The sequence below is a fragment of the Phalacrocorax aristotelis genome, chromosome 1 (assembly GCF_949628215.1).
Source record: "Phalacrocorax aristotelis chromosome 1, bGulAri2.1, whole genome shotgun sequence".
Lineage (NCBI taxonomy): Eukaryota > Metazoa > Chordata > Aves > Suliformes > Phalacrocoracidae > Phalacrocorax > Phalacrocorax aristotelis.
In genome coordinates, this window is record NC_134276.1 from 81,522,036 (window position 1) to 81,543,707 (window position 21,672).

The 21,672-nt window shown below is 38.3% G+C and overlaps 2 protein-coding genes across 13 annotated transcripts in view; both read left to right on the forward strand.

Annotated features, from left to right (window-relative positions):
* WWC3 (WWC family member 3) overlaps positions 1-20,575 on the forward strand; it is a 104,510-nt gene extending 83,935 nt beyond the window's left edge. Inside the window, exons 12-24 of one of the 12 annotated variants that reach the window (XM_075095294.1) lie at positions 2,148-2,196; positions 3,066-3,140; positions 4,217-4,303; positions 6,695-6,887; positions 9,793-9,960; positions 10,628-10,779; positions 11,537-11,696; positions 12,878-13,042; positions 14,373-14,465; positions 15,500-15,730; positions 16,471-16,598; positions 18,041-18,101; positions 18,848-20,575. In XM_075095294.1, the coding sequence (XP_074951395.1) occupies positions 2,148-2,196; positions 3,066-3,140; positions 4,217-4,303; positions 6,695-6,887; positions 9,793-9,960; positions 10,628-10,779; positions 11,537-11,696; positions 12,878-13,042; positions 14,373-14,465; positions 15,500-15,730; positions 16,471-16,598; positions 18,041-18,101; positions 18,848-18,904 (1,619 nt within the window). In that variant the 3' untranslated portion in view covers positions 18,905-20,575. Of the gene's footprint in view, positions 1-2,147; positions 2,269-3,065; positions 3,141-4,216; positions 4,304-6,694; positions 6,888-9,792; positions 9,961-10,615; positions 10,780-11,536; positions 11,697-12,877; positions 13,043-14,372; positions 14,466-15,499; positions 15,731-16,470; positions 16,599-18,040 lie in introns of all 12 variants that reach the window. The other 11 variants (XM_075095219.1, XM_075095226.1, XM_075095231.1 and 8 more) reach the window with 11 other exon arrangements.
* A 96-nt stretch (positions 20,576-20,671) lies between these two features.
* The window catches only part of CLCN4 (chloride voltage-gated channel 4), a 47,491-nt gene continuing 46,490 nt past the window's right edge, over positions 20,672-21,672 (forward strand). The window contains exon 1 of the mRNA XM_075095320.1: positions 20,672-21,317. Coding sequence (XP_074951421.1) covers positions 21,314-21,317 — 4 coding nt within the window. The 5' untranslated portion in view covers positions 20,672-21,313. The remainder of the gene's footprint in view (positions 21,318-21,672) is intronic.

The following is a 21,672-nucleotide window of genomic DNA, read 5'->3' on the forward strand; positions in this document are numbered from 1 at the left end:
TTCTTGGGAAACTTACATATTAAAAGATGCCTCTACAGAGTGCTAGTTTTGATTCTGCATAAATAGCAGTGACAAAACTCAGAGGTGGGCTCACCAAATTAGTAGTTCTTAAAAAAACAACAACAACAAAAAAATCCACCAATGAAACCAAACCCACCACTTTGCATAGGTGATATGGAGGAGAGCATGGTCCAAATACAGTTTCTTTGCTTTCTGTGAGCTAGCTCGAACTTGGCTGTCACTTGCTGTGAGGGTGAAACGAGTAACACTGCACGATGTGTGATGTACAGTAAGGATGGGATGCTGTAATTAGGGGTGGGGGAAAGGGGGTTCTTTCTCCAGGCGCAGAGACAAATGCAGATTGGGATGTCCCTGGCTAGCAGGTAAATTTGCTGCATAGCTCAAGACGGCCAAATCCTTCATTGAATTTGGAGAGGAGGCCTGTAGAGCTACTTACAGGTCCAGAAGGACAGAGAACTGGCTCTGTCCAGTTTAGGGGACATAATTTTTGGTTTTCGGGACATTCTGGGACAGAACTAGGGATTTTTAGCTCCATACAGCACCCTGTGGGTTTTGGAATATCTTCTGGGGTTTTGTGCTGTTAGTGCCCTGATGAAAGGAATGTACATCAGGCTGGCGTGGGCATGCTGGGCTCAGTGCATCCTGTCTCCCGGTCTCACTGTGGGTGAAAGCTAACGTTAGCCAGACGCATCTGTTGACAGCAGTGGCACGGTTGTATTAATCTGTGGGATTTTTAATCAAGCTTCAAGTTCTGATGTCCTCTCCTGGTGGTGCTTGGGTGGGAGGTGGGATGGGTCCCATGCAATGGGGTGGCTCAGTTGTCTGTACCTCAGCTGGGCTCTGCAGGTGGAGCTCAGGCTGTTGGCTGGTGCCAGCCTTTTATTTTCTGATGCCTTTAGGTAACACGTAACAGAGATACTTAATGAGTGGTTGCTTTGAGTAAGGCATGTTTCATTCTTAGTCAGGGGTAGTAAGCAGTAAACATCAGCTGGTACTTGCCTCTAGCGTGATGTGGACAGTGCTACTGTCACTCCAAACAGTGTCTGCTAAAACTGGGAATACTTCCATGCTGTCTTAAGTTTCTGAGCATGGGTAGAAGCAAATAAGATGTTTGCCCTACCTCTGAAGTGGCATCTCTTTGTTGTTGCTTTTCTGCTTTGAGGACAGTCATTGAGCCTTAAGCAAAAGGGGGGAAAGTTGGCAAAAGTTCTTCACTGCACGGTGAAGAAACTGCACTCCCACAAGTCTGTTTAATGGTTCTCTCTAGGATGCAAAAGAAAACAACCTCTGGTTAGGAGCTGTTGCTGCAGTGTCAAAACCTTACCTGTACAATTCTTGAGCATTACCACTTGTGCGCATACGTTAAAGGGTTGGTAGCTGCTATACCTGCTTGTCAGTGCAAAACCTGATATATAACATAATTTTTGTTGATACACTCACAACATGAAAATGATTGCTGAGTTGCTATTTATGGTGTTGCTGGTGATGTGGGGAAGGGTGGAAGGAGGGGGTTGAATATTGCTTCCTCCTCCCCCATTCAAAGTCATTCACCAAGAATTTGAAAAAACAGTGGTCTGAGTGAGCTGGAAAGCGCTGGTTCTTTTTGATAATGCCTCTCAGACTGTAAATAAAAGCTGCTATTATGCCATGGTATAAACAGTATGCTTTGAGACCTTGTATTAGAAAACAAATGAGAACAAAACCTCACATTGTGTTATCAGAAAACTTCTTAAAAGAATTAGTCTCTGTGTTTGTTTTCAGCCTATTGTATATTCAGTAGTTAAGTCCTAAAACTTCAGGATATCGTGTGTACATGTGTTGAATTAATGTTAAGTCTTCCTCCAGGAGGGATTATTCTACCAGAAAGGCATTTAATAACAATGCAATTGGTTTATACTTAGTCTTGTCAGAGAGAAATTAGCCACAAACTTCCTTCCTTAATTCCCCCACAGAAAATCTCCAGTCCATTGTATTTTAGGGTTTTTAACTTGAAGTTAGATGAAAAAGCAATGAACTGTGTTTCTGTCATCTGTTTTGTCACTAGTTTTGATACAGTAAATGTTTCTTGTTTAATTTTTTAGAGATTGCCTTGAGCTGATGTTGTTTTCACTTTTTCTCAATGACAGCTGTAACTCTGCGAGGAGACAGTGGTAGAAGATCGGAGAGGAGAGCCAGGCGAGTTTCAGCATGTCTCTCAGATCATTCACTGGCTAGTGACAGTGGCGTGTTTGAAGCTTTAAGCAAAAGGTCAGGTGTATAAATGCATAGTAAGCTGGAAATATTCCTGTTCTACCACACGGTCTGAAAGAATTCATTGTAAATTTCTGAATATGCTTTCAAAGTTGCTGGTTCTTAGTAACATAAGAATATTAGGTTGCATGTTTACATCCAGTTCCACTGTCATTTTCACAAGTGCCAAGACCGTTTCACTTTGTCGCTAACATTTTAAAACCATATACTTCTCCCTTGAAAGATAGTTTTCTCAGCTGATTAGTCATAAATCAGTAACTTTATTTCAACCATCTGTAACAAAAAATTTTACAGAGTGTGACTAGTAGTTCTGAGTAGCATGTGATAAACATATAACTGCAAGGAAGAAATGTATGAACTGCTGAGAATCTAAAAATGTGTAGGTTGATCAAGTGATTGAAGCATGGGTAAAGACATGTTATTTTATACAATTGTTTTGGCACAACAAACAGTAACTGGGAAGAAAAGATTTTGAGGATTGTAAAGAGAGTTGGAAGACAGACTAAATATTAAACTACCCTATATATCTTGAAAGAGGTATTCTGAAAACTAATTTTTTAAAATTGTGAATTACTACTTCTGTGTGTTTTTAAATAGATATCTTACAGAATCATAGAATCATTTAGGTTGGAAAAGACCTTTAAGATCATCGAGTCCAACCGTAATCCCTTCTTAATCCCTCCTGTATTACCAAACAATTGCTTATATTCATAAATCATTAAATAAATGTTCACTTCATTATGTTTTAACAGCTTAGGTCAGTATGTAGTTTACAGTACTTTCTGTTCCTGCAGGAATGAAGATCTGGAAGAGCCTGTTTATGGTGACGCTGCCAGTAGCGAAGAACCACAAATACATGTTGGTTTTCTGTGAGTAGTGTTACTCCTCTTTCTCCCTGTCAGCTCAGTGGGAATTGCTCACTAGTTTTCTTGGGTTTGGTTTTCAACTTTTTAATAAACTTAACTGCAGTGGATAGTTCTAAGAAGTTTCTGAATTGAAAGCCAAAGTTCAGTGGATGTACAGATTAGTCATCACATGCCGCTTTCTGCTGGGGATGTACCTTAACCATGGTTCGTTCAGTGTCCTTTCAATCCTGGCTGATAAAATGGCCTTCGTTACTTCTTTCAGTAGCGTTTTCATTGTCTGGGCCATTAACGAGTGTATGGATGTAGGGATATGTCTCTGTGTGCGAGATCTGACTTTTTGTGCCAGATAAAGGAGGATTGACTTCAGAAAGTCACAGGTGAAGAGGCATAAATACAAATACAGCTCCCAAATATAGCTTTGAAGTCCTGTGCTTAGGGCATGCTATTGTTAGTAGTGGGAGTAGTGTGGGGAAGGGCAGATTATAGCAGTGCAAGGCAGGATGTTGTATCTTAGGCAGCCATCCAGGATCGTTTGTACCCCTTGGAAAACTAATTCCCAAGACTGGGAGTTTTCAAATCTCAACCAGATTTGTTAGTTCCATTTCAAAATTCATGCTGATATGAATGAGTAGATTTTTCTTGCTTATTTATTTTCATTAACCCATGAGAATAATGCTGACTGTGTCTAAAGTAACTGATACATTACACATGTGCATGCATACACACACCCGTCTGTATGCATATGGTGCAACTGTTTAAACCAAGGAGTGTATTTTATAAAACCTGTTCACTATCAGGAGTCGCAGTAGGGAATATTCTTCTTTTCAAATTGAATAGTGCTTAATTCTCTTAGTTCTGATAACTTTGTTACTGTAGCTAATATCATTAATAATGTTCTGTTATCTGAATCAAAAGCAGTTACAATATCACACTGTAAGTGACTTAAGTTTACAGTTTAAATTGATTTGTTTAACAGCACAAGGTGCTTTTACGTTCTTAAAATCTTTCTATTCTTTCGTCTTTATCTCTTAAGCAAAGTATTGATGCTTGGTGACTAACTCAGGAAATTTATTTTCCAGGCATGACAGTGGAAGTGAATGTCTGTTAGTCCATGTATTACAGCTGAAGAACTTTGCTAGTCTAGTTGTTAAAGAAAACTGCAAAATGTAAGCCTAACTTTCACCTCAAGTCTGATTATTGCGTCTTTGGTGCCACAATCGTAAATACCATAAATTTGTTTCCTTTCATGCAAAACGAAGCCATTTCTGGAGAAGATGATATGTCTTAGTTTACTTGAGGGTAGGGTTCATTTTTTGGACACAAAGTATCCCTTTTATAGAGCCTGTGTCATAACGGTCAGGTAGCAAGCATACTCTCTAATGTTCTTAGGTATTTATTATGCACAAGGAAATTTGTTCAAACACATCAAAGTCTTGCTTCCATCACCCCATGCCTTCTGGCCCAAAAGCTGTCTACATTATTTGCAGTATTCCAGAAATATTATTTCCTGTATGACTTCTCTACAGCTTATCTGTATGTATCCCAGAATAAGCTTAGTGTAATTTTCTCAAATTCCTACTGTAACTTTTATATTCATTAGTGAGAGAGATACCTTGCCCTTTATAGTGACCAAAAAAATAGAAATAAAAGAAAGGTGATGTCTGCAAGGCTTCTGTGGCCGTTACAGTGCTCTTAGAGTATCTGTGAAACACCTTTCAAAGATAATTTTAACACAAGTACGAGTTGAGAATCAGTACAAACAATTAAATCATTTAACCTCTGTTGGCCTGTGCTGTTACTTCAAATTCCAGGTTGCTTTATACAGAATGTTGCTTAGCTTATTTTAATAAATGTTTCTTAAGTAGTGGCAACGTCTGTCCCAGCTGAAACCAGGACACCGTAGAACACAGTCTTATCTAATGATATGTATCTTAACATATTTTAAAGAGATTTGACCAGTGAAAATTGTTGATCTTTATCTCTCACAGAGGTTTGAAAAGTGTGGAAAATGGAGGTGTGATAACATTGTTGTATTGTAATATAAGTCATTCTGTGGGACTTGTTAAATTGCCGTACGTATTATTAAATGAGTTGATCTTTGTTGACAACGCTTGATCTTGGTAACTCTGCAAACCTTTAGTGGAAATTCTTCATATCAGTGAGTGCATCAGTGTCAGTCTTTTGCACTGTGTTTAGTGTGAGTGCAAGGGCATGCAATAGGGAAGAAATGTGAGTATTGAGTAGTACTCAGCCATGTTGCCTTGTAATTAGAAAAATAAATGTCATCTGAAGAAAGTCAAGTAGAGTCAGCAAGGTAAAAAAGGACGACAGAGGGTTTGTTGGACGTTGTCATCAAGGCAATCAGGCGTCTAAGCGGCTCAAAAAGCTGGTTCTGTTCCCCATCCTTCTCTGTTAGCCACTTGTAGCGTTTAATAATTAAACTGGCGTTTAATGAATTCCTCCATGCAACTGTACGTCCATTGAATCGGAGTTACTGGGGGCAGCAGGGGTGAAGTTACCTGCAGCAGCTGATGAATGGAGGAGTTGGATTGCTCTCTTTTTATAGCATGTAAAGCTGTTTAGCTAACTGATGCTCCACACGGCAGCACTGCATTTCCACTATAGTGAATCTTGCAGTTGTCCTCTGATTACTTGCCTGTCAGTGTCAGCCCCCTCTCTGGTGGTGGCATAAGACTGTCATGCAGCTGTGGAGTCAACCTGAGTGAGCCTCTAAGCTGGATTTTATTTTTTTTTTTAATCCTTAAGCTTAATTTTTGCTAGGTTAGATTTTTAACCCAGATAAATTTTCTAATCTGGTTCACAACACAATTGCATGAAGCTGTTTGCTGGCATAAGAGGAAGGTATGGCCAAAAAATAGGGTATTGCAGGGGCTGGACAAGCAGTCAGGACACAGAGAACACAGAAACACTTCTCTACTTCTGCTGCTTTCTGTCAGATTAAAATGGTGGATTTGTTTTTGGCTTGGAGTCTCAAACAAGATGGTACCAGATATTTAAATCTGTTTTTATAGATGGCAGATGCAAATCTTTTGCTATCCTTTTGTGCTGAGTTTCTTAGTGGGGGGAAGAAAGGTATACTTAGTGGGTGGAAGGGAGAAATGGATCTGTGATGCTTACAGGGCAATTCAATTGCCTAAACACAGTCATGTGTTTCCATTTGAAATAGCATAGTACAGCACCTGGCCTCCAGCTGCTGCTGCTCAGGGGAAGGCTGTAGCTCTCGCATAGATCCTATGTCATATTTGCTAGCCCCATGTAGATGCCTTGGATACCTCAGGGCATCTCAAGTGCCTCTTAGTGCCTCTGCTTAAGCACCAAGTTTAAAAAAAAAAGGTTTGAAAAAGGTAGTGTTTCCAGATCAGCTTTGCAGTTCTTCTGTGTTAAGAACACAAAGTAAATTCCTGTAACGAGGAGATCCCAGAGCAGATTCTTAATGTAGAAGTTATGCTGATGTTTTTGCTTAGCTTGATTTTTGAGAAATGCAAAACAGCTTTCTTTGTCTGAATTGTGCTATTTGTCTATTTTGCTGTTCCCAGTCATGTGAGAGTTTATTTGCCACCACTTGAGTCAGGCACACCAACCACTTACTGCTCTAGAGCTTTGGAATTCCAAACTCCGTTAATATTTAATGAAGTTTTCCGAATCCCCGTGCATTCAAGTGTTCTGAAATTAAAATCACTGCAGCTATATATCTGTTCAGTTGACCATCAGCAACAAGAAGAATTATTGGTAAGTGGTCCTTTTTCTTAAAAGCCATGTGATGTGGGAAACTAAAGTTACTTGAGGAATATTTTTTAAGATTAAAAAGAGAAAGCGAAGACTTTATTGTTCTATAAAAAGTGCTGATAGGGTTACATGCTAATGTGCCCGTTCACATACGTAAGTATAGTTCTGTTAATAAAAAAGGTGGGATTTTTAAGAAGCTTAAATATGTGCATTTTAGCTTACATAAAGTCTTGGCAACGATTTGCAAAATTAGCAGAGGTTGAGAATTGGAGTATTTTAAGTGGCATTGAAAGTAATGTTTTCTGTACTACTGTTTACTGTTATCTTGCAGAGGCGTGTTGAAAATTGATATAAGGTTACATTTGTTGTTATGGGATTTAGTAGATGAAGAGTTTGTTTATTTAATAAATTTCTTACAAAGGTCTGCTTTGGAGGAAGTTGAAAAATCTGCTGTTGCTAAATTTGGGTGCAAGAAGGAAAGCATCGTGTTAAAAACTAAACTTTTCCCCAAAGACTTAACCTGACAGGTTTTAGATTACAGTGTACTCGAGACTTGTGTTTCTGCATGGCACTGTAATGTGTACATGACGAATCAGTATCATTAAATTAGTTTCCTAATAAAAAAGATAACAAATACAAACCCCTTGTTGCTATATAACAGTGATAACAGTCGTCGTCTTTACCGTCAGTCTTAACTTTGCTGCAGGTGAATAGTGGTCTAGGCAGGTTTCTGTTACACCAACCTTTTCCTTTAAAATGATTGAGATATCTGATGTAGAGGCATTCAAATAAATGTAGCAATTGTTTAAATAGGTTCAATGTGTTAACAGCGTTAACTTTGGATGTGTTAGATGTTAGCTTCACTTAGCTATTGCCAAATGTAAATATGCTTAAATATGTCTGCCTTGGGGCACATGTCCTGGCTGTTGGTTTGAATGGGTTAGTGAAATTTTTTTTGAGCCTGTCAAAGTAGTTAAGAGACACAGGCATCTCGCTGTCATGCTGGACTATGGATAAGAGGTGTTTATTTGAGCAAATCTGGTCAAGAATGCATGTTTGTTAGTCCACCTTTAATACTAGGTAGCGTCTTACATAAACAGTGGTCTTAATGCTGACAGAAGTGGACCCAAGGTCTTGTCTGCAGTAGGAAATTTTGTCATTTTTGCCCTACAATGTAGCGAAAGAAAAAGCGTCTCAAGAACAGGCTGGGTATATTGGTGTAAAACACTTTATACTGGTGTAGCCCATTCCTCTGGGAAGCTAAATAGCTATTTCAGTGTCAAGCATCTTTAGATTGACACAAGCACACCTAAGTTTAGGGAGCTTTTATTTTAACTCCTGTTACTGAATTAGCAAAAAATGATAGGTCTTCAGGTTATGTTGGTAGGAATTTTTTCTCTTTCAAAGTCTTAGTGTAGTTTTATTAGAAATACATTTGTCTACAGCAGTTGGTAGCACACTTTAGGGTAAATTAACAATGTAACTCAAAAAGAGAGAAACAATGCCACGGTTTCTTAAGGTAGGTGAGTTGAAGTATGTATTTAAGCACTGTGCTCGTTGTCCTCTTTTGCTGTAAGTTGAAAATAAGCATTGTCTCAAATTGAGAAATCATTTGCTACTTTTCTTTGGAACTGCTGTGATGGCATCTATCAACAAGGCCTCTGTGTTTGAAAATTTATTCCACTGAGATTACAGGTTTTTCCATCTAACTAATCACCCATATATTTCTGAAGTTCCTGATGACTGCTTTCTTTTCAATTAGGTTATACCAGCTTAAAGCTTTCCTAAATGCTGAAGTCAGGCTGGAGTTTATCCAAAGTTATACAAATACTTGTATTTGTACATAACAGGGAAGGGCGGGGGGGGGGAGAGAAATACTCTGGCAAATAGTTCTAAGCTTCACTTACATAGAGAAGTAAATCTGCTAAACTTGTGGGATGGTCTTTCCATTCCCTCAACCTTTTATTCATATGCCCTGCCTTCCTGAAAGATCTTTTTCTGTTTTCCTACAGCTTTCTGAAACTGTGCTTCCTTAAGTTGGCTCCTTTCTTCCCTGTTGGCTTCATCAATGTTGAGATAAGGGAGTTATTTTCCATGATTAGTGTATATAGCTTATGTTAAAACATCGAAGAAATGCAATTGCTTTTTTTTGCAATCACGTGCAATGGCTGTTTCAGGCCCAGTTTATGATCTTTTACAGCCCTGACCAACCAATTATTCCCCATGTCTTAATTTATTTGAATTCTTCTTAAACATAATGTTTGTCTTTTTGCATTTCATGTTATTATTTTGAAACATCTGTTTGATTATTTTTTTTAACGTAATTTTAAATTCTGATCCTTTTCTCATAATTTTTTAACCCCTCTGTTTGACATCATTGAGAGGTGGCTTTATGGCCTATTTGACTACCATATCATATAAATAGGCAGGAAAAAAAAATTGTTTTATATGACATTTTTTGCCCTTTTGGGAGATGCCTCTGAGGACCAGAGAACAGAAGGGTATCTCAGAATATAGTTCCCTCAAAAGAAAACAGATTAAAGGAAAATTGTTAAAGTAACACTAATTTAAGCAAATGTAGAATCAGATATGTAATTGAGAGGGTTTTTAAAAATAAAATATTAAGAGTTGTCAGCTGTAACAATGATACCTATATCAGTCATAGAATTTTTATTTTTCAACTTAAAAATTGAATATCTACTCTGATCCTTTCTGGTAGTAAGGAGGAGGCAAGAAATTCAGTATCTTAGACATCATAACACAACAGAACAAAATGCCTCTTTTTAAGAGACATTATTTGATAAAGTGGGGTTTTTACATTATAACGAAAATACTCTTTAAATGAGAAGATGTCTGTCTTCCAGTGTATGTTTATCTTATTGTGATCGATGCTTTTTGTTATTCACAGGGCATTGCTCAGATAAACCTGACTGATGCAGAGAATTCTGGTGAGATGCAGCTTCACTGGTATTCTGTTCAGATCTTCACTGGTTCAGACCCCCAGAGAGCAAAGAACAAAAACCAGTGTGAAGAAAGTATCCCCCGGTCTTCTGGAAATGTAACTACAGTTAAAACAGTATGGCTCTGAAACGTGATTTGTTTACTTTATTTGACATGCTGGGTGGTTGTTTGTGATCTTATCTTGCTTGGGTGCAGTTTGGTTTTGAGGTGCACAGAAGGTGATACCTTCATTAAAATCCAGCTCTTGCCACAAGACTTAAGAAGAATAATTAAAAGCTAGATCATGTCTGGACAGGTGCTTGAAGTAGTAATCTGTGTATGTTTGTATGCACACTTCCAGTCCAACTAGCTAAAACTCATTGAAAATTTCTGCCACTGCACTTCAAGAAGTTGTCAAGAAAGGTTGTGCAGTTTCCGCCCTTGGAGATTTTTCAGCCCCTGAGTGGGCCCTGGGCAACCTGATGTGCCTATGAAGCTGTCCTTGCTTTGGGCAGCACATCAGACTAGGTGACCTCCAGAGGTTTCTTTGGTCCTAACTTGCTGGATGGTGCTCCACAGTGAGATAAAGTCTGCCCAGTTTCTGTGAGAAGTTACATTTGTGGAATGCCACATACGTTTTGATCATTAAGATCCAGGACAGATTTGTGGGATTTCTGTTGGGTTTTTTGTTTGTTTGTTTTTGAGGAGCATACAATGGCTATGGTTTTATTTTCACTGAATAGTATACATTAAACGCAATGGCTTGTCAAACAGTTTTATTTGAAGTCTAGTTTACCTTTCAGGATGCGGTGACAGCCCTGTTAGCTAGGACAACTGCCCAGCTGGAAGCAGTTGAGAGAGAGTTGGCAGAAGAAAGAGTCAAACTGGAGTACACAGAGGAGGAAATCCTGGAGATGGAAAGAAAGGAAGATCAGGCAGAAGCCATATCAGAAAGGTAAAAAAGAGTAGTTTAAATATCTCAGCAACCAGCTGGGTTATATTTACACTAGGGGTATGGTCGGAAATACAGCAGGAGAAACAACAGGTCCTCATTCTGAGGTCTGCCCCCTGCTAGTGTTAGGAGTATAAAATTCTGTTGTTATGTGATGATGTGCAAATAGGAGAAAACCTTAGCTGAATAACTGGCTGAGTTTAGAGGACTTGCATTTTGGGGAGTGGGGAACATATCATATCAAACAGAAACTTTGCTGGGGAGGCAACTGTAATGGGTTTGCAACAGTACTGTACTAAAAACTATAATATTTTTGTGGTAGCATGGAAAATTGTCGAAAGATGAATTGCAGTGCTTATGGAGTGAACATGCAGCACAGCTGTTATTATTTCAGGGTTTGTTATGATGCTATTTCATCATTAATAATACTGCTAGTTTGTTAAATGAATTGTGTTTTTCTTTTTGTTGTTTTCTTACTAAATGTTTTCTTACTATATGTTCTGGTCTTTATAGAAAGAAAACACATGCTTTATGAAAATTAGGGGGAGGGTGACTTTTTTTGACATGAAATGTGTTTGCTTGTCTGCATCTGCAGCAATGCAAGTGGGATATGTTCTTCCTTTGAAAATTCTGTATTTGTATTGGAGAAATAATAGTCTAAAATGACAAACTGACTTGGATAATGAAATATATACGTGTGACAAATAATTGCATGAGTTTTTTTAATACCTACAAAATTCCTGTGATGTTCTGACTTTAGGAGTTGGCAAGCAGAATCTGTTGACAGTGGATGCAGTAATTGCACCCAGACTAGTCCTCCTTATCCAGAGCCGTTTTGTGGGGATTCGTTAGCTGGACACATGTTTGCAACTCAAGCAGGCCAGTACAGTTCTGGAAAAATGCAGCCTCCGCCACTGAAGGTAATGAGAGAAGAACTGCAGTACAGAAACTGCCATGCTGCCTGGTGCACAGAGAGTGTGTTGCTGCTGCTCCTTGAGTTTGAGTCCAAATTGACCGGAAGAGAAAAGAAGCAGAAATTTCATTAACCCTGTATGAGCATTGCCTTTGTGACAGCAGTGTGCTTATTGAGTTATTAAAAATGCCCTCTTTAGGGCTGGGTTTTTTGTTTGCTTGCTAGTTATTTATGAACGGAGTCAGATCTTTTACATCAAAAGGCAAGCTATTTTTACTGTGGCCTTTATCTAATCTGTAAATATGCAGTTGTATCAGTGTCTGTGTTGACCTGAAATTGGAACAGAAATGATCACAGTCAAATCCCAGCGCTCTTAGAAGTAGGAACTTTTGATGGAATTGTGAAGAAAGCAGCTTAATGTTTTAAGACTTGCATTGCTGTTTCAGTGTTTACAATAAATACAGCTGAAATTTTTGGAACAATTGTGCTGAAAATTATGTATTTATGATCCCTTGTATTCAAGATATGAGACGTATGAAAATAATCCTGAACAAGCTGAAATCGGCACACTTCCACTGAAGCAGAGGAGCATAAGCCATTTGTGTTGCCTTTAGGGAAGACCATACCTCCTATTGAGGAGTTAGTTATTGCAAAGTTTGGAAGCTTTGCTGGAGTAGCATATGTTTTCTGTATTTCCGAATATTTTAGTGTTCTTGTGTCATTATTTCAACAGTCTTTCAGTTCCCTTTTGTTGAGTTTCTTCTCTTCATTTGACTTCCTCCAGTTTTAACGTGGTTGCTTGTTTCAAAGTCACCTTGCTTATTGAAAGGCGACTCGGTTTTCTTCTGTTGAGCCTGGAGATCAGGTGGTAGCCTGGTTAATGCCCAATTGCCAATGCTGAACGCAGTCTTTGTGCTCTGCAGCTATGATTCACGTTATAACTGCATCTCATAATTGTTACTGTTCCAGCAAAGGCTTCTGAAAGGTAATCTTATAATTTCAAATGACCTAGTTTTAAAACTTTTTAAAAAATGAGGTGATTCATCCTCTGTTCTCAGTGTTCTTTAAAACTTGAACCTAGTTAGCAGGTCAGATTGTTTACTTTTGATATTGTTGAAATGTCTGATTGGTTTTGGTGAGAGAGAAAATAAGGAAAAAATAAAAATTTTTCCTTCATTGAAATTCTAGGTGGATAAGGAAACTAACACTGAGGATCTGTTTCCTGAAGAAGTTGCTATTCTTCCAAAAGAGAGAACTAGCCGCAGGCCACGGGGTTCTGCTTTTGTTCGCAGTAGCACTATTGTTCGTTCCCAGACCTTCTCGCCTGGAGCACGAAGTCAATATGTTTGCAGAGTGAGTAAGGCTCAAAAAGAAGGGGGTGGCGGGGCCTCCACACAAGCATTTTGTACGTTTTTGTACAAAAAAAATTTTCTTCTTAAGACTTTATTACATTGATAAGAAATATGTCCTACTTTTTAAATATTAACAAATAATCTTTCATTCAATTTAAACATTGCAGTGGGGAAGAGGTCCCCTGGTTATTTTTAAGAGTTTAAACCTGAATTTATTTCCCTTAAAATTTAAGAATCTATGACAAATTAGATATTAAGCTCTTTTCCTTGGCACCCTTTGGCGTTTGGCTGGGGTGATTGATTTTACAGAGGTGCACTGCTGTCTAATGAGGTGTGTAAACAGCTATCTTGGAAGTCATGTTTAACTTTCAGGTACCTGAAAGTTTGGGAAAGGGGACTGAAGCATAATCTTAGGGTTATTGCATAATATTACAACTGGTTGCTGTCACGAATGTCTGTCATAAGATGCCCGCTACAGCGGGACCCAGGATTCTTGGGTGCACTGGTGCAAGTAATCGAGGATTGGCACAACAGTTTTCAAGCTCGCGTTAGCTGGTTGCTACATTCAGTGGCAAAAGGCTTGTAAGCAGTTGGTTCGTGGCGTTGCAGATCAATGCACGGGTATTGATTTTGCAATATTGTTGCACATATCTTTAATTGTACTCTTCCATAAGCTTTTGCGAGCTTGAGTTTGAAAATGCAGCAATGACTTCTAAGTTTTAAGTTTTTTTCCGAAATCAAGGATCTTCTGCTTTTTGCTCTCTTATTTACCTTGCACACAGTGCATCTATGGATCCCTTCAAATTCTTCAGTTTGATTTCTGGACTCCATATCTGTTCATGATACAGAGAATCTGAATAAAACACCCTCACACATGAGAACAAAGGCAGTGCAAAAAGGAAAAGGTTGTTAAACACCCTCACTTAATCTGCATTTACTTAAAATCAGAGAGGGAATAAAAGTGGGAGACTGTATTGGTTTTGCCCAGTAAATGCTTTAGGAAGAAATATTATTGCCTTTAACTCCGCCCTCCCCCTTTTTGTAGGTTACATTGCCTTGGATATTTAATAGAATGCTTGATGAAACTTGGCTGTAAAAGACTGATGGTTTTGAAGTTTTCTGGAATTATTGTAAATATACAGTATGAGCACTATTATATATAAATCTTTATAAATAACTGAAGCTGAAAAAAAATCAGTTGCTTAAAACAAGGCAGTTTCAGGGCATTTTTAAAAATAAATCTCAAAAGCAAGAGAGGGGGAAAAAATCCAGGTTTCTTGCTGTGGATGGGCTTGTACGCAACCTGTATTTTCAATATCTTTTCAAATTAGCTGTATCGCAGTGACAGTGACAGTTCAACTCTGCCACGGAAGTCCCCTTTTGTCCGGAATACATTGGAGAGGCGTACTCTACGGTATAAGCAGGTATACCGATGACACTGGTTTTTACTTTTCACGAAGTTGCCGGAACAGTGGTACTCTTTTACTTAAGCCTGAGATGTCTACAGGTACCTTATGATGCTCTTAGGAAATGTGTAAGGCTTCTGTAATGTAATTGGGAGAGGGGTGCCTGTTTTGGGTTTGGTTTGGGTTTTTAAGCTAAAAGGTAGACATAGAGAAGTGAAATATAGTTGTGAACAATTATTGAGGAAGAGAAAAAAAGTTTGGCAGACAAAAACTAGTTTAACGGGGACTGAATTTGTATTGATTTAGGTGTAAACTTTGTTAAATATTTAAAATCTGGTTTATGATGCGGGGTGCAGGCCCGGAGAAGTGTGTGTGGATGTGATGGTAAAACATCCAGCTGCTCCCCCATGCAGCCTAGCAAACCATAGTATTTGAGGCCCAAGTATTCAGGAATGAGTAGGTTAAGCTCTCCTTTTGTGCCCCCATGCCACCCTGCATGCTGCAGAACAAGTGGGCTCAGAAAGACAGGTAAGGTGTTAATGCCCTGTATATAAATCACATACAGCTTAGCCTGGCCAGCAGAAGTTAATTTCTTGCTGCTGTAGGCAAGTAGATAGCCATAGCTCCCATTTTGATTCAGAATGTATTGTAAAACCAGTATTGAATAACGCCCTTTAAGGGGAAACTTGCTCAGTACAGTATTTTCGAACGTCATGAATCGTTACGAGTTTTTCATGTTCCATCCCTTTTATTATCATCATAGCATGAAAGTTCATTCCATGAACTTAAATTAGTTAAATATTTATAAGCCAAAAGGAGACTTTAAAGGAGGTAGTAGAAAGCATTGACTGAGAAAGTTTGTGGTACAGAACACCTCTACAGCTAGTTAGTCTTTTACTGATCAAATCACCTCTCCAACACTCTGTGTCAAGAAAGACTGTGTGTGTGAAGTAAGTACAGAAAAATGTATGCCCGGTATAGCTAAAGATAGACCAGTATTACCACGTTGAGAGTAATATGTTGTGCATTTTATTTGAATCTGAATAACTCAGCAGTCCTGCAGATCATCTTTGGCTGAGCTTATGGCAAGGACATCCTTAGACCTGGAGCTGGATCTCCAGGCATCCAGAACTAGACAGAGACAGCTGAACGAGGAGATATGTGTTTTAAGAGAGTTGAGACAGCGCCTGGAAGATGCCCAACTCAGAGGGCAGACAGATCTACCCCACTGGGTCCTTCGGGATGAGCGATTCCGAAACCTGTTGAAGGAAGCAGAAAGGCAGGTATGGTAACACGAGATAAGCACTCAACATGTTCAGAAACTTCTGCTTCCAAAATTTCTTGATTGTGACAAGATGTCTAGAGAGCTGTTTTCACAGAACTTCAAACAACGAATGTTCCTTCTATATTCTTGAAGTTAGCACAATAAAAAACAATTGCATTGATTATTACCAAACTCTGTGTGTATTTGAGGACAGTTACTGGATCATGGCACTATTTGCCAATGGTACTTTTCATTTTGGTTTGGGGTTTTTTGTTTCAGATATTTATTATTGGAACTTTAATAATTTCCTGACTTCTGATCTTTGAAAAAAATTTTGCTGATTTGATATTTCATTTTAAACAACTATTTGGAATGTTCCCTAAGTGATTCCCTTCCCCACCCCTTATTCTTGGAGAAGAAGGTTACAGGCAAAAAGGGCAAAAACTGCCCAAGAAACAAAATTGACACCAGATTACCAGAGACGAAGAGTGAGCCTAAATTTATTTCAAGGTCTCATTTGACAGATCTATGTGCAGTAAATTTCATTAATTCAATACATTTCTGTCTAAAGAGCATTAAGAAATGAAACAACTCTTGTCACTCTCTTAAATTGATAGTTCTTAGATGACCAGCTATTTCAGACAGTGTACTTGCGTGCTTTTACTGTGGTGAGTGGGAAAAATCCATTATTTTAACCTGGGTATTCTTGTGTTTTATTTATTCACGTGACCATTTTAAGCATTATATTCTTGTTTTCAGACCAGACAGACCAAATTTGAACATCACCAGGAGCAAGCAGCTGAAAAGATGCTGAAGAAAGCATCAAAAGAAATATACCAGTTGCGTGGGCAAAATCAGAAGGAGCCTGTTCAGGTGCAGACTTTTAGGTAAGTGGTAATGTGTACTGAAATCGCAGAGCAACAGTTCGTTAGAGAGGTTAAACCTCTCTGAAACATTTAGCATAAATTCTGTGTGTCTTCTATGTAGCCAGTAATTTTTAACTGTATATTGATTTGGACACACAAGTTTCCTTTGAATTATTTGTAGTGCAAAGAGCCAAAGCTAAGGTAAAATTGCAGTGTTTCAATTCTAAAACACATGGAATTAAAAAAATAAGAGTCTTCAAGTGCAGACATAGGTGATTCTCTCACTTAGCCTAGTCACTGTTCAGTTCAAATGATTTGTCAGTTCTTCAATGCAAGCCTGTGGGCATAAATAGTTAGTTTAATGTAATACATACTCATTACTAGTAACACTCTCCTTAAAAATTACTCAATAATATTCCAGCTTTTGCTCAAGAAGCCTTTTCTTTGGACTTCTTTTCCTATTTCATCTGTGTTCACATGGTATGGGTCCTCTTAGCTTTATTTTTTTTTCTGAGAGTTTGTTTTGTGTACAAGTGGCATTGATAAACAGTGTGCATTTCACAGAAAGGCTTTATTACTTCATCATTAAAATTTTTATAATTTTGGGGGGGAGAGTAATAGAAAGAGTGAGAAAAGGTTAGTGCAGCGTCGATGTGGAGGACAGCTCAGCTACGCTGTTACGTTATACTATTTCGTCCAGCGCTTGGATTTTTAGAACTTTTTTTGCAAGGAATAGCTAAGTGAAATGGAAAAGCTGTCTGTCCTTTGATGTAATTTCTTTTGCTTGAATTATGTTGGAAAGGTGTTTCTCACAAAGGTAGGGAGGAAGTAGGAGGAATAGGAATTGTAGCATTGTTTTGACATCTTATGTTTCTGGTGATAAGAAAAGGGAATTTTGTGCTTTGTTTACTGAGATAAAAAGATATGAGGGATTGAATAAAACAAGAAGTAGAAAATGAAGTAAAAGCTGTCTTGTTTAAATTCTTGCCCTTTTTATGCACACATCCATTTCTTATGACACTTACTTTACAGCATGTACTGTTTGCTCAGTAAAGAAGCAAAAAAAAGACTCTGAATGCCATCTTGTGTGTTTTTCCCCTTTTTTTTTGTAGGCATTATTGCAAAATGTACAAGGGTAAACCCTGCATTGCAGAAGGGGCTTATGCAGGGCTTGTCCTATGGAACCTTTTTACAGTCAATTATGACTGATGTTCAATGAGCTGTATACACAGCTTCCACCTAAATTTTCAGAAATAGTAATTGTGCTCAGTGGAATGTTGCCAAAATTGTACAGTGAGGTTTGATAGTTTTTGTAAGTTTCTTGTGCTCAAATAAACTGTCAGTTCAGTATGTAAGTAATAAATACTAACCACTAACCGGAGTAAAGAAACAGTGTTCTTGGGGGGGAAAAAATGTAGGTGTCTCTTTGGTTGACTTCCTTTTTTATCTTGTTTTGATCACAGAGAGAAGATAGCTTTTTTTACAAGACCAAGGATTAACATACCTCCTCTGCCAGCTGATGATGTATGACATGTTGCATTGTAAACATGAAGTATTTATCGCTTTTATTTTAATGAAGTTATTAGATTAGCCAAGTTTCTTTAAAAAAAAATGTGCAAAAGCTAATATACACGTTTTGTAAAAAATAAAAAAAGTAAAAAAAGTAAAAGTAAACAAAAACATATATATAAATATATATACATATATATTTTATAATAGCGACTGCAACAAGGCTTGGTTTTTCCTTGTTGTGAAACTGACATCTCTGAAGACAACTTATTTTATAAAAGATCGACTATCCTGTTAAGAGCGTGTACAGTTTTTATGCTGTTTTATTTGACTTAAAGGCTGGAAGACAGAAACAAAGTGAGTTCAGGCAAATTCACTGTAGTGTAATTTATTTATAGTGCCTTTTTTCCTTGAAGGAAAATACCTACTTTAAGATGTATTTTAAGACTGAAATTTTGTTCTTCAGTATTTGTCATACAGTAGAATGGAACCATTGAGCTGGTTTTGTTTCTGATACCTGAAATGAAAATACTATGTTCTAAAATTGTCACTTTTTTCAGCTTTATTACCTGTAGCTTATTATGTACATTGTATCCTTTAGCACTGTCTGTGTTATAGCAAAATATTATCACCTGCAATGTGTGTAACACTGATTAGAAGTGAAGTTAACCATTGCAGAATTCATTTGCATGTTCTTACTGTGCACTAATAGATTGTTTTCATTTCAGTTGTGTCTAAAGTATCTTGATATTCTTTACTAGATTCTCAGTTTAAACGGAGGAAGGAGAAGGGTGACAGGCCTTTGTTTTGCCGTTTAATGAAAAAGGAGTTAAAAGAGCAACGTGAGCTAGCTGTGTGGAAAGACCGCTAAAGGAATATTATAGTAATTTCTACAGTTTTAAAGATTCTGATCTGATTCAGGAAAGTACATATGTGCTGGTTGCAGAAAGCGGCTGCATTAAGGAAGGGTGCTTAAACACACCTTCGTCCTAAAGGATGTGCTTTGAGGTTACTGCATTGCAAGTTCTGCTGAACAGTGACACTTCCCAGGAGGAAGGTGTATAATTCGGGAAGGTGCAGCTCACTTGATTGCTAGTTGGACCAGCTAAAATCTGGTAAGAAATAATTTTACTTGCGTTCGTTCCTTTTAATGAAAGACTGTCACCCTAAATTCCCGAGAATGCCAGTTCTGTGTCCTTGCATCCTGCAAGTATGTAAAAATACTTCTTTACTAAGCTACTATAATAGTTTCTCATATTTTTCTAATTATACATTACCTACAAAGAGAGGTGCCCAACACAAGACTGACTTTGCAAATTGCTGGAGTCTCCTAGAAAGAAGATGATGCTGTCTTGTAATTAAAGATCAAATTGGTTCCAGATTTTTATATGTCAGGAAATCAAAACAACAACAGCCAAAACTGAAACAGACTTATCAGAAGCAATCAGAATATTGTAAAATATCAAGAGCTTGTATTCTGTTACCCTGTCAAAGATCAGGAAAACCTGAAAGTGAAACCGAATTGCTTTTACTTGTCCAAGCTGAGGCAAAAAGTAATGGGGGAAAAAGGTTGTAAACCTAAATCATTAATCAGTTGGGAAGATTAACACAGACGTTTAATTTTAAGGTAGTATTCCCTGATTCCTAGTATGGCCTGTAATCATTACAGGCATCAAGCGTTCCGATCGTATAGCAATATATGTGAAACGAAAGGACACGTAGCATTTATCGTGCTAACCATCCTGAAGTCTGTTTCCGCCAGTAAGCTTCGGCGGGTGTATAGATGGAGGGTTCCTCGGGCGTAACTAGACTTATTCAGAAACTATGCAGTTAAAAACCAAATCATGTAAGAAACGTTTAGTGTTTGGGTGAAAGTCTAGGGACAGCAAGCTTTTCAGTGCTCATTACTTGAAAAGGCCGGTTAGTCGGAATTTCGCGTCTCATTTTCAGTGGAGGCCCTTACCTAGTGGTGTTTAGCAACAGTCACCGCGCAGTGACACTAGTAGTACTTGCTGTATACTAAGAACAGACAACACCGTGTTCCCGTGAGGGCGGTCAGGTGGTGGAAGAGGTTGCCCAGAGAGGTGGAGCTCTCTGTGCGTGCATGGAGGGGTCAAGGACTTGACTGGACGTAGCCCAGAGCATCCTGGCGGCTGTTAGGTCAGCTTTGAGCAGGGGCTGGGGTAGGGACCTCCCTTCTGCCCTGAATTGTTCTGTAACTGTGTAACGAAGGGGCGATGCCTGGTGGCCTCTCTGTCAGGGCGTTCAGTTGGTGTTCTTAAACAGCGACTGCTGTGAGACGTTGTTGGTGGATCTCTTGGGTCTGTGATTCTGACTGCTGTAATGAGTTCTGTCTTGATGTGGTAATGAGTTATCATATTCAGTATTCATCTCTCTTGTTGTTGTCACAGTTCTGTATGATTGTGTCATTTTTGTATTATTTGAAAGTATTTCTTCTACAAAATAAAATAATTTGCCATAAACAGAAATAGAGTTTTGTTATATATGAAAGCATAAGGTATTTTTTGAATGGTTTCATATTTGCCACATTCATGACGCTTTCGTAAAAAAATTTTGTATTTTGAATAACGCTGTAATTCAGGTGAATGAATGAATTTTCAAATGAAAGAGAGGAAATATGTGAAATCAGAGATCCTAGAGAGGTTGCACTGAAGACCTGAAAGGGATGTGGAGTATAAGGAATGGCAGGTATGTTCTCCCACGTGCTTATCACTCACGAGGAGCTGACAGCTGTATCAGAGGCTTGTGATGGAATCCCAGAATTCGCGGTAGCTCCACTTGCAACACATCAAACTGCCTTTCTTCATCGTAACAGAAGTTTGTACTTTGTAGATTTGTATTGGAAGTAAGTTGACATTATTAGTTCTGTAATATCTTCCTTATGACTAATTCCAAGGTGGAAGCCACTCAAAAGAATACGAGTTAACTTTTTTAGGATGAACTTTACTGCTGCTTTCACAAAGGAAACGTTAAACCTGCAGAATTGCAGAAAGGCCATTTCTCAGTGTCTCTCGGCAGCCTGAAGCTGCAGGAGCCACAGGAAAAGTCATTGTCCTGACATATGACTCCCGTCCCTGTGCAGTATTTACAAGGCGTTAAGGGTATGACAGAGTTTAGGTTATTTTTAAACAGTGTGCTGGAAATAGTCATTTCGAATACCAACTGTCTCTGTCTCACCACCGCCAGGATCAACAACAAAAGCTATAATGGGTATGTCAGTATGGATTTTCTGTTATAAGAATGAAGGCCTATATGTATTCCTTGCTGCCATTTTTATAAGCACTTTGCAAGACTTAAAGGTAAGTGCTGTACAACAAGAGCAAATTTTTTTTTAAGGAATTGGATGAACTATGTATTTTGTTTTCAGCAGATGTAAACCTGAAGTTTGCATTTTTTAGGGAAGAGGGCACTTGCAGCTTATTTTGCATCCAGTCTCCTTTTTAGCTATAGAGTCGTATATCTTCCAGAGGAGGAAAAATATATTTACAGAGAGACTTGAGAAAGTTGCAGGCTAGTGAAAGCAAGAACAATCTTTTACAAAGCATCATGTGAAGAGTATTTTCTT